At 43.3% G+C, this 12,423-nt stretch overlaps 1 protein-coding gene across 3 annotated transcripts in view; it reads left to right on the forward strand.

Moving 5' to 3' along the window:
* Window positions 1-12,423, forward strand: part of ctps1a (CTP synthase 1a) — an 81,345-nt gene that overhangs the window by 39,669 nt on the left and 29,253 nt on the right. For all 3 annotated transcript variants that reach the window (XM_060904780.1, XM_060904781.1, XM_060904782.1), the window contains 2 exons: window positions 3,427-3,510; window positions 3,635-3,715. In XM_060904780.1, the coding sequence (XP_060760763.1) occupies window positions 3,427-3,510; window positions 3,635-3,715 (165 nt within the window). The remainder of the gene's footprint in view (window positions 1-3,426; window positions 3,511-3,634; window positions 3,716-12,423) is intronic.

Consider the following 12,423-nt stretch of genomic DNA (forward strand, 5'->3'; position numbering starts at 1 on the left):
TACCCAGCCCTACTGTCAGCTGGGACCATCCTCATTCAACATCTCTCATCAACAAGATGTCTTCTGCTCGCAGAACTGCCACTCGGTGGACGGTTTTGTTTTGTTTGTTTTTTTTCTCCCCGTTGTGTGTAAATTTGAAACTGTTTTGCATGAAAATCCCAAATGATCAAACCAGCTCATCTGGCACTAACAACCATGCCACAGTTGATGTTGAAGTGTCTTTTTAAATCTTATCTTTCCCGTGGTTCATTTTTAGTCATTGATTCCCTTACGTCTGTTTTGAGATTGAGTGTTTGTCTGTGTTTTAGTCTGTGTTAATGTTCCCTGTCTCTGTGTGTGTGTGTGATATGAAACTTTTTATTATTTTATTTACTGCCATCTTGGCCAGGACTCCCTGGAAGAAGAGATATTAGGGGTGTTCACACGGCACATATTTGCATCGATGCTGCACCGATGTATTTTGTTGCGATATATCTTACACCGGTGTAAATTTTGTGGAGCGTTCACACGTCACAAACCTGCTTACTAGAGAGAAGCGTGTTAGCACCGGTGCAGCCCCACTGGCGTTCACGCGGCAGTTTTTGCAACCGTGCTATACGATAGTAATAATGCGGAAATGAAATATGCGTATGCGTGAAAATGTACTTCCTTTTCCCGGTTGTCATGGCATCACCAAGCGCCGGGAAAACAATGTGGATGAAGACACCAGTGTTGCCAGATACTGCTGACGTTTTCCAGCCCAAAATATGTTCAGATCCACCAAAATGCACTTAAAACCGCCCAATCTGGCAACACTGGAAGACACGCAGTTCTGTTGTTGTTGATATTCGCCATTTTGGAAGCGCAAAATACCAGGATGCAAATTATGCAATGCCCGTATGTAATCAACTCTCCTGACGCGTAGCGAGTCTACCCCTGTAGCGTTCAGACGTCCCATTTTATATCGGTGCTGCACCGCAAACTAGCATTTACTCCGGAGTAAATTTCTTAAACCACCTCCCGAGCAGGGTTAGATTTACACCGGTTTAAGCAGCTTTCAGGGGCTACACTGGTATAACTTTGTACCGTGTGAACGCTCTACCGGGGCGGCCCCGGTGCTACACCGGAGTAAAAGTTGCCGTGTGAACACCCCTATTGTATCTCAATGGGACCTTCCTGGTAAAATAAAGGATTAATAAAATGAATAAAAGTTGATGATTCAGATGATCTTCATTCTGATGTTTGATGTGAACTGAAGTTCTTATCCTGTATCTGCAGGATTTTACAGATTGTGCTTCCGCTACATGGCTGACCGACTATACAGCTGTTCTTAGTACAGCGGGCAGTGTGTGTGTGTGAGTGAATGTTGTATTCGAGTCACTATAGAGGGATTTCACTGACGTCACCCGAAACCGGAAGTAAACAGGCCCTGCGCCATTTTGGAAGACCAATAAATTCGTGATTAGGGGGAAATAACGGCAGCGGTATGTGAACGCACGAGAATAAAGTGGAGTGGCAAACGACTTAAACAAATCTGAGCTGTTTTATTTATGATTTATTGGCCCAAAAGTAGACTTGAAAGAAACCTGTGTGAGACTTGGCAAAAAAATGTGGATATAATGGATAAGTCTGTGCATGATCTGCGGACACTTTGAGGTAAGCAAACGCAAGAAATTCAGATTTAAAACATGCTAAAGTGGCCCCAAGTTGATAACTGTATGAGGAGCAAGCCTCCCAGACTTCTACAATTTAATAATAATAATAATAATAATAATAATAATAATAATTTAGGATGGTTTGGGGCTTGCTCTCCCTCCTATTATATAAATAAAGCATAGTTGTTGTGTAGGCATATATCATAAATACATATGTATAATTTGGATAAATTAACATAAATTATGGATACCTTAATAGTAACAAAAAGTATTAATTTTTCAACTGAAAAGATATATTATTAAAAGATAAATATCAACAAGATTACCTTGGCCATAACTATGTGTAGGTTATTCTTAATAACAGCTGTAATATCACGAACCAAGCCTCTAACAACATAATTGTAAGCCTGTAGCCCTTTGTAGGCCTTCACGTCATCAGCAGTGTAGGCACTGGGTGTAAACAACAAATAATTTACAATGTCTGGGTAGCAAACAGATGGCAGAATTGGTGTCCGGTCCTCCTTATGTTTCCATTCTCCCTTGCCCCGAGTCTTATCATATGGGTCAAACCCATCAATCACAGCCAGTTTCTCCACATACCGTGCCCTTTCTGCAGCTGGTAATGTACTCACATAACCCGAATTATCACCCATCGTGTCACTTTACTCTCGCTCGTACTTTGTTTTATATTGAGAGTGCATGTACTTGGTCTTCCAATATGGCGCCTAACAAAATCTCGCGGCACGGTGACGTCATGCGGTAGCCCTCTATACCTCGAGTCCGAGTTCCCAGTGTTCAAGTCCAAGTCATTAAAGAAAATTTCAAGCCGATCCGAGTCGAGTCCGAGAACAAGACTCCACCCGCACCATTTGACGGTGGCTGTTTGCTGCCTTTATGTGAAAGCGTCTCTGCTACTGTGTTGGACTAATGTTACTGCTCGACTGCCTCATTTTAGTTAATAGGCTACAGATAAAAAGCTTGTTCATCGCTCAGCAAGCACCACCGACTATCAACAGGCCAAATAGCATGAGAGAGAGTTAACACTAGCTAGTTCATCGCTCAGCAAGCAAGCCCCGCCCACTATCAACAGAGCAATGAACATAGCATGTCACTTCCTTCTCTGGGTGTCGTCTTGCCAAATGACGATTGAAGTTCGAGGTTGTCCCCGTCGTCTCCTCGATAGTCCTTCTACATATGGAACACACAGCAGTGCATTTTTTTCCACTGCACGAGAAGTCTGTATAAGCAAAGCGGACAATCCTAGCGGCGTTCTGTCCATGCACCATTAACGTTAGTTTGTTCCTGAACATGACATATGAACAGGTGAATATGGATTCTCTTGCATAAAATTAGTGTAAAAATTAATCTAGATATAAATATCTTATGCCAAATTATTATGACATTACAAAAAAATCATAAAGAAAAAATCCAAGTCCTCGTTTCCAATTTACGAGTCCGAATACAGTTAATGCACGAGTCCGAGTCAAGTCACGAGTCCTTAAAATTCGGGCATGAGTCGGACTCGAGTACTACAAGCCGTGTGTGTGTGCTCTGTATTCGTTCTGTTTTCATTTAAACGACACTGTCTGTCTTAATCAGTTAATTTCACACTACTGGAATTAATTATGTACATTGTCTTTCCTATATGTAGTCGTGGCCAGTATGGCTAGCAATCACATGATTGTTAGCTTGTTTTGTTTTTGTATTTATTGTTAATAATAAATCTAAATACCATATTTTGCCATATATTAACGTGGTAGAATGTCTGATTTGCATTACGTTTGATATTTAGCCGAGTGCGACAGGTGAGCAGAAGACCAAACCCACACAGAACAGTGTGAGGGAGCTGAGAGGGCTCGGCCTTTCTCCAGACCTGGTGAGCTGTTTTCCTGTGTACATTTTAAACATATTCAACATCCGTTCTAATTCAGGTAACACAGGCAGGCTGTTAAACTACGGCTGTTTCTATACCATTCCATTTCTGTTTTTAATGCCTTTAGGTCATGTGCCGCTGTTGCACTCCTCTCGATAACTCTGTGAAGGAGAAGATCTCCATGTTCTGTCATGTGGAGCCCGAGCAGGTGAGATTTGATCTTCCCAAAGCTCACAGACTCAAATTAAGTTTTATTCATATAGATATCTCGGCAGTTGACATCATGGTCTGTTGAAAATTGGTGAATTTTACGAGCATGCTGTTACACGCCGTACCAGTCAACAGTTCACTGTTCTGTTGGGAGACTTGGAAAAGATTTCTGTTTCCTAACTCTACTCCGTGGTGTTGCCATATGGCAACAATTAATTTCTCATTTTTCTAATAGGCAGTACCAGAAAATCTATTTTACTGTTTTCGTGAAGGGGCGGCACGGTGGTGTAGTGGTTAGCTCTGTCACCTCACAGCAAGAAGGTCCTGGGTTCGAGCCCCGGGGCCGGCGAGGGCCTTTCTGTGTGGAGTTTGCATGTTCTCCCCGTGTCCGCGTGGGTTTCCTCCGGGTGCTCTGGTTTCCCCCACAGTCCAAAGACATGCAGGTTAGGTTAACTGGTGACTCTAAATTGACCGTAGGTGTGAATGTGAGTGTGAATGGTTGTCTGTGTCTATGTGTCAGCCCTGTGATGACCTGGCGACTTATCCAGGGTGTACCCCGCCTCTTGCCCATAGTCAGCTGGGATAGGCTCCAGCTTGCCCACAAACTTGCACAGGATAAGCAGTTACAGATAATGGATGGATGGATGCTTTTGTGAAAAGGGGGACCTTTCTTTTGCTATGAAACGTAATTGTCAGGTTACATGACCAGGAAATACTGGTAGCACTTCCCTTTTCAATAGACACTTGATGCTGGCAAGGTAATGACCTGAGGGTTCTAAAAATCGAAGGTGTAAAGGGTGTTTTTTTTTATTTTAAATAAAATATTTGGATGAAATTATTTCAAGAAAGGAAAAAAATCAAATATGATCTATAGTAGGGATGTCCCGATCAGGTTTTTTTGCCCTCCGATCCGATACCGATCATTTGATTTTGAGTATCTGCCGATACCGAGTCCCGATCCGATACTTCTTATAATCCATAAAAAATAATAAAGACGAGGAAAGAAACGGATCCAGGATGTTCCTCATTTTTTTATTTAACACCTTATTTTAACATCCAACAACTCCGTTAGCAAACAGAGCACTTACGTGAGGCAGTTTGAACAATAAATAACAAATTTAAAAAAATAACCTTAAAATACCTGGCAGGAATGTAAACAAAAAAAAATAAAGTGCCACAGTGCCGGTAATTTGCTTTTAAGAACGCATCTCTCAGTGGTGTACAGTAATTTCAATTAAGGAAATGAACGTTTTTCTTGATGAAAACAAGCATTTCTACCCTTTCAGGTTTGAGCCCGTTTCTTTTGTCATCCAACAACAAAAAAAAAAATGATCTCATGCTTTGCTGTCCGCTTCGAACTGCTTCCGTGTTCAACTTTGCCGGCAACAGGCAGCCAATAACCAATAGCGTCTCCACTACAAAGTGATGTCATGCCGCACGCGTTGATGTTGCTGTGTTGAGACAAGAGGTCTGGTCTCACTCTGTGCCAACGCATAGCTATTGATGTGTTAAAAATGAGAATATATTATATAGATATATATCCGATCTCTGATCGGGAGGCAATGCCCGATTCCGATCGAGTCTGAAACCATGTGATCGGGCCCGATTTCCGATCACATGATCGGATCGGGACATCCCTAATCTATAGTAATCAAATATTTGATTTTTATCATTAAAAAAAAAGGTATAGATGTAATGAGTCCTTTCTGTAAAATGTGATTGTTGCCATATGGCAACAACATGCAAATATCTAACTCAAGTGTATCCATTCAGCTTATTGGAATGTAATTGGCTTACATAAACTAGGATCCTCTAAGGATGCATTTTCAACTTTTGATATTTTGAAGTAGGAAAACATTTATTTATACTTGTTTGTAGTTTCAGACATTTTGTCGTCTTATAACAGCTTGTAAATATTCTGAAATATAGTCCATATAATATGGCAATTGGAACTCTCACTGTTATTACCATGTTGTAATTGTACAGCCCAAATTAGTTTAGTTTTTATATTAATTTAGCAATATAAATATTTGTTTGTTTGAATTTCAATGAGTACAATTAAGATTTTTAAGGAAGAATGAGATCTTGCAGCGCTTTTCACCATTGCACATTGTTGCCATATGGCAACAATTTACCAACTACTATATATATTTTTTTGTTATTGTTTTGTTTTTCTTTTCTTTCCAAAAATGTCATTTTCTAATGTATTGGTAAGAAATCATGCAGTAGAGGGCTAATAATTAGTGTTTTCACCGACGCCACCAAAACACGAAAGTCCTGGATGTGCGCCATATCGGAGGCATTGATTTCCATAAACAAATAACGCTTACATTTCACACAGGAAAAAAAATCACCATTTTTGTAATGGCATCGGACAAAGAAACTTGCAATAAGAAGACAGAAGCTGCTAGAAAGTATGCAGAAGGCCTAGAGCCTGCAGTTAATCGACGGCCTGGAACCATACGAAATGGGAGAGGAACTGAGTGAAGACAGTGCTTTGCTGTCGGCTGTGACATACCCAGACATTATCAACTACTTAACCCTCCTCTTATCTTTGGGGTCAATTTGACCCCGTTCAATGTTTAACATCTCTAAATATATGATTGACATTTTTTTTTGCTTCATATTTAATGACTTTTCCTAATTTAATGGGGACAACTAGGTAAACATAAAATTAACGTGATATGTTTTCAGTTTCCTGTACACGTGTTGTACGCATCGGTGTTCTTTGGGGTCAATTTGACCCCAGGCTGTTTTAGCTGTATAAAACATAAAAGAAATATCAACATTTTACACACATTTGTTTTGGATGATAATTACACTATAACATGTAATTTTATAATTTTCAAAGGCTTTAGGGCCCTAACCTAACATAACCATAACTCCCACATGACATGGGGGAGGGGAAAACATCATTTTCGTGAGAAATTTGATATTTCCCACACTGTGGGGCTGGGAAAATATGGTTGCTGCCAAAACATATTGATACTTCACACAACAAAGAGGTGGAGCAAACATATAAAAGCTTGCACAGCAGCCTTCTAAACCATTTCTCTTGGTGCTCTGTGTGCTTTCTCTTTCTGCTCTCTCTCAACTGAAAATGACCTCTAAGGAAAGGTTTTCTGTCAATGAGGTGTTGTCACATGTCTTTGACCATGAAAGCGACGTAGAGGAAAATGTGTCTGAGACAGACGAGGAGGACCCTGATTATGAGCCGCCATCCTCTGATGAGAATGAGACCCTCAGGGTTGACCCTCCGGTTGTCTCTCAACCACCAGCAAACACTCTACCTTCCAAGAATGGAGAGTTATTATGGTCCATCTCCCCACTTGAACAACAGGGTAGACATGTGCCCCTTTTCCACCAAAGCAGTTCCAGGGCTGGTTCGGGGCCAGTGCTTAGTTTGGAACCGGGTTTTCTGTTTCCACTGTCAAAGAACTGGCTCTGGGGCCAGAAAAACCAGTTCCAGGCTAGCACCAGCTCTTTGCTGGGCCAGAGGAAAGAACCGCTTACGTCAGCGGGGGGGCGGAGTTGTTAAGACCAACAACAATAACAAGACCGCGAAAGGTCGCCATTTTTAAGCGACGAGAAGCAGCAGCTGTACAAACGCGAAGTCATCCATTATTATTGTTGTTGTTGCTGCTGCTGCTTCTTCCGTGTTGTTTTTGCTTCGATATTCGCGCCAAGGTTTATGCAAACATAGCGACGCAACTGCCGTATACAGCAACGTAATGACGTGGCTTCCCTTAGCACCGCGAGCTATAGAAAAGCAAACTGGTTCTCAGCTGGCTCGCAAGTTGAACAAGTTGTGAACCAGCACCAGCACTGGCCCCGAACCAGCCCTGGAACTGATTTGGTGGAAAAGGGGTATTAGTGCTGCTAATGTCATCAAAATGGTTCCAGATACGCTGTCAGCCATGTCCAAGACATAAAATCAGCATTTGAGCTCTTCATAACACCATCAGTCGAAAAGGACATACTTGAGATGACAAATTTAGAGGGGAGGCGCGTGTATGGGGACAGTTGGAAAGACTTGGATGTGACCCACTTGCAAGCCTACATTGGGTTGCTCATTTTGGCAGGAGTGTACAAGTCAAAAGGGGAAGCAACAGTGAGCCTTTGGGCTGCTGACACTGGAAGGGCAATATTTCCAGCCACCATGTCTCTGAACACATTCCATGTTTTCTCCCGTGTCCTACGCTTTGATGACAGAGAAACAAGGCAGGGCCAACAAGAGCGTGACAAACTCGCAGCAATACGGGATGTATGGGATAAGTGGGTTCAGCGATTACCCTTTCTTTACAATCCAGGCCCGCATGTGACTGTGGATGAATGTCTGGTTGCATTTCGTGGGCGCTGTCCCTTCAGACAGTACATGCCGAGCAAACCGGCCAAATACGGTATCAAAATATGGGCAGCATGTGATGCACGGTCCAGCTATGCCTGGAATATGCAGGTGTACACTGGTAAATCCCCTGGGGAAGCACCTGAAAAAAAATCAGGGCATGAGGGTGGTACTTGACATGGCTGAAGGACTGAATGGTCATAACATCTCATCTCATTATCTCTAGCCGCTTTATCCTGTTCTACAGGGTCGCAGGCAAGCTGGAGCCTATCCCAGCTGACTACGGGTGAAAGGCAGGGTACACCCTGGACAAGTCGCCAGGTCATCACAGGGCTGACACATAGACACAGACAACCATTCACACTCACATTCACACCTACAGTCAATTTAGAGTCACCAGTTAACCTAACCTGCATGTCTTTGGACTGTGGGGGAAACCGGAGCACCCGGAGGAAACCCACGCGGACACGGGGAGAACATGCAAACTCCACACAGAAAGGCCCTCGCCGGCCACGGGGCTCGAACCCGGACCTTCTTGCTGTGAGGCGACAGCGCTAACCACTAGACCACCGTGCCGCCCCTCATAACATTACATGTGATAATTTTTTTTACATCGTATGCCCTGGGTGAAGAACTGCTGAAAAGGGAGGCTACCATGTTGGGGACAGTGAGAAAAAACAAGCCGGAGCTTCCCTCTGAGCTGCTTGTGATGAAGAACAGGAAGGTAACATCTTCAGTGTTTGCCTTCAGTGACTGAGCCACTGTCGTCTCCTATTGCCCCAAGAAAGGGAAGAATGTCCTGCTGATGAGCACCATGCACAAAGATGCTGTCCTGGGCACCAGAGAAGACAGAAAACCACAAATGGTCTTGGACTACGAGACAGAGTGGGGTTGATAACCTGGACAAGGTCACAGCCACATACAGCTGCCGATGCATGACTGCCCGTTGGCCCCTTGTCATTTTCTTCAACATCATTGATGAGTGCCTGCAATGCCTTTGTAATATGGAGTGAAATAAAGAAGGACTGGAACAGCGGAAAACTGAGTCGAAGGAGGGTTTTCCTGGAGCAGCTGGGTTACGCACTGGTGAAACCTCGTATCGAGAGAAGACCGTGCCTTCCAAGAGCATCAACAGCTGCTGCAACTGTTGTGAGGGACATCCAAACAGAGACGCACACCCCAACTCCTCCAGTGGTTCAAACTGCAGGCAGGAAACGTGGCAGGTGCCAGGTCTGTCCCAACAGAAATGACTCCAAGTCCAGCAACACTTGTGTGAAATGCAAGACGTATGTCTGTAAGGAACATGCATGCATTCTCTGCACATCATGTGTACAGTAGTGCAGACAAAAGGCTGGAATGGACCTTCTGGTGGCCTGAAGGAAAAATGCTGTTCATATTAGACTGGTACCAAAATCCAGAACTGTGACACCCAAAGGCATTTTTGAGACAAAGTCGGCAAACAGTCTTATTTTGTCAATTTGAGTGTGCCGAATTCAAATCTGCAATATGCCGAGCTCTATCTGACCTCTGTTGACCTCTAGAGGTCATTGAACTTTGGGCCTGTAAACGTCTCAGCTGAACCCAGTTTCTCAGCTTTCTAAGGAATGAAATGCACTAAAATGATTAATGAAGTTAGCAAATGGCCTTGTTTGTTAAATGTTTGGGTGCTGAATTCATTTTTCATTTGTAAAACGACATATGACCTCTGATAACCTCAAGGTCATTAAACTTGGCCTATGGACCCTTTTCACGTGACGTCACGACAAACGCGGCCGCCATTTTGGACATGTACTACCAGTAGTTTACCACAGCCAACATTGAGGAATGGCAGCAAAGAAAGTGTTTATTTTCAGCAAGACTTCCATCATGCCACTATATTGTTGTGCACCTGGATGTAGTAACCATCAACAAACAAGGCAAGGGTTATCGTTTTATCGGATCCCGGTAGATGCTGACCGACAGAGAAGATGGATAGCGGCATACCAACGCTTGTGTAGTGACCACTTTGTTGGAGGTAAGACGAATAAAATTAGCCAGAAAAGGCATTACATTGCTGTTAACATTCCATTCTAGTTTACTGTAATTATGATCTGGCAGCTATTTACACCGGATCCAGTGTAAATAGCTGCCGGAGCCAACGTCCAAGCTAACGAGCTAGCGCTGGCTCCGGAACCTCGGACGTTGGCTCCGTCAGCTATTTACACTGGATCCGGTGTAAATAGCTGCCAGATCATAATTACAGTAAACTAGAACGTCCGAGCTAGCTCGCTAGCGCTGGCTCGAATCGGTTTGAATGCGAGGAAGGCGACAAACATAAAAGAAAAAGGAGCGAGATGCATAAAACTGTATTTACTAGTTTACTGTAATTATGACCTGGCAGCTATTTACACCGGATCCAGTGTAAATAGCTGCCGGAGCCAACGTCCGAGCTAGCGAGCCAGCGCTGGCTCCGGCCGGCAGCGAGCCAGCGCTGGCTCCGGCCGGCCGCGAGCCAGCGCTGGCTCCGGCCGGCCGCGAGCCAGCGCTGGCTCCGGCCGGCCGCGAGCCAGCGCTGGCTCCGGCCGGCCGCGAGCCAGCGCTGGCTCGGAGCTCGCGGCCGGCCGGAGCCAGCGCTGGCTCGCTAGCTCAGACGTTGGCTCCGGCAGCTATTTACACTGGATCCGGTGTAAATAGCTGCCAGATCATAATTACAGTAAACTAGTAAATACAGTTTTATGCATCTCGCTCCTTTTTCTTTTATGTTTGTCGCCTTCCTCGCATTCAAAAGCAAAGGTGTGTACTGTGTACATTACATGTACAGTGATGTACTGTAGATCACGAGTGCACATCCCCTGTGGGCCGACCTCGGCTGACAGCAGATGGCTGTTTTGTGATTTTTAACTTTAGCTTACTCTCAAGAGAACATACAGAAGCACCATCATGGCTCGACAGTAGAAATATAGTGTCATGTTTAATTTTAAAGTGCATATTCTGGACCAATTTTGTTTTTGTTTTTTTTATATGAAAGTATGTCCCTTTACACACTCATCCAGAAGGGTAATTTTGCACAAGGCCATCTGTCTACAGCAGAAAAAAATAAAATAACAAAACGCGTCTGGAAAAATCCCAAGGGAGTCTGGAGCCAGATTCGTGATGTCACCTGCGGAAGCGCCAGCAGGCTGCGCGAGCTTTGCACGGTTTCAGTGCACAGCTTGTGTAGACCAAGCGCTCCCATTTCTCTCTCATTGTCCGGTCTTTTGGGAAACGATGAGTACTAATCCCATCAAGATTGGTGTTGCTACACCCTCCTACGATACATCTGTTAACCATTTTAATAATTGCGCGATAATGTTGAAGAAATTTGCAGAAAACCACCAGGTCGTTTTCTCATAAACAAACCAGCGCTGACGCGACATCACGAAAATCGATGTTTGCCGGGAAATCCAAATGGCAAGTTTTTTCAGAGGCGGACCAATTCACCTCAAATGGCTCGATTTCAACTGAATTTTTCTGGTATTGCGCAAGGTAAAAAAATTGCACAAAATGTGACAGATATTTGACCAAAGTTTAATATAAAATAGGAGAATTACATTGATCTTGCTTCTGAATTTACCCGTGATATGCAATTTAAAACATTGATCAAAACTTTAAAAAAAAAAAAAAAGAACCTCATTCCTGATACAAAATGAACTGAACACACTTATGTTGTGTGGATTTTTGTCAGTCAGATCCTGGTTTAGTTTGGCAAGCCAGAGACGATGACGCTTCTCTGACAATTTTCTGGTTTCCTCCCCCTGATTTTCGATTATTTTAGGTAATCGGTAGAAGTGCAGATATTTCTCACGATCTGAGCAATTATGGCAACCCAAAACTGCAGTAATTCACCATTATTTGGTTAGTTTATCGAAAAGTTCACCAAGATTGCTTTGCTGTTGATGTGTCCAGTGCCTCCAATATGGCCTACTTCCGGTTTGATGACGTCACGTGAAAACACACTATTGCTTTATAAAGTGGCTAGTTTGCCAAAATACAGAGCATCATTTCTGTCCATTAGGTGGCAGTACTAACCAAAACTGGACATGCTGTCATTCTTGTAATAAAATTTTAGGAAAATAATATGATTTAAAACAGCAATAACAGAGATGCCTGTGTTTTAAAAAAAAAAAAATCCTGGAATTAGCAACTTAAGATGTCCAGCACAAACTGGGTCAGGGCTAGTTGTAATGCGGATGCTACCTGTACTTTATAGTATGATATACAGTGGGGCAAAAAAGTATTTAGTCAGTCACCAGTTGTGCAAGTTCTCCCACTTAAAAAGATGAGAGAGGCCTGTAATTTTCATCATAGGTATACCTCAACTATGAGAGACAGAATGAGAAAAA

This window comes from Neoarius graeffei, chromosome 22 (assembly GCF_027579695.1).
Source record: "Neoarius graeffei isolate fNeoGra1 chromosome 22, fNeoGra1.pri, whole genome shotgun sequence".
Classification (NCBI taxonomy): Eukaryota; Metazoa; Chordata; class Actinopteri; order Siluriformes; family Ariidae; genus Neoarius; species Neoarius graeffei.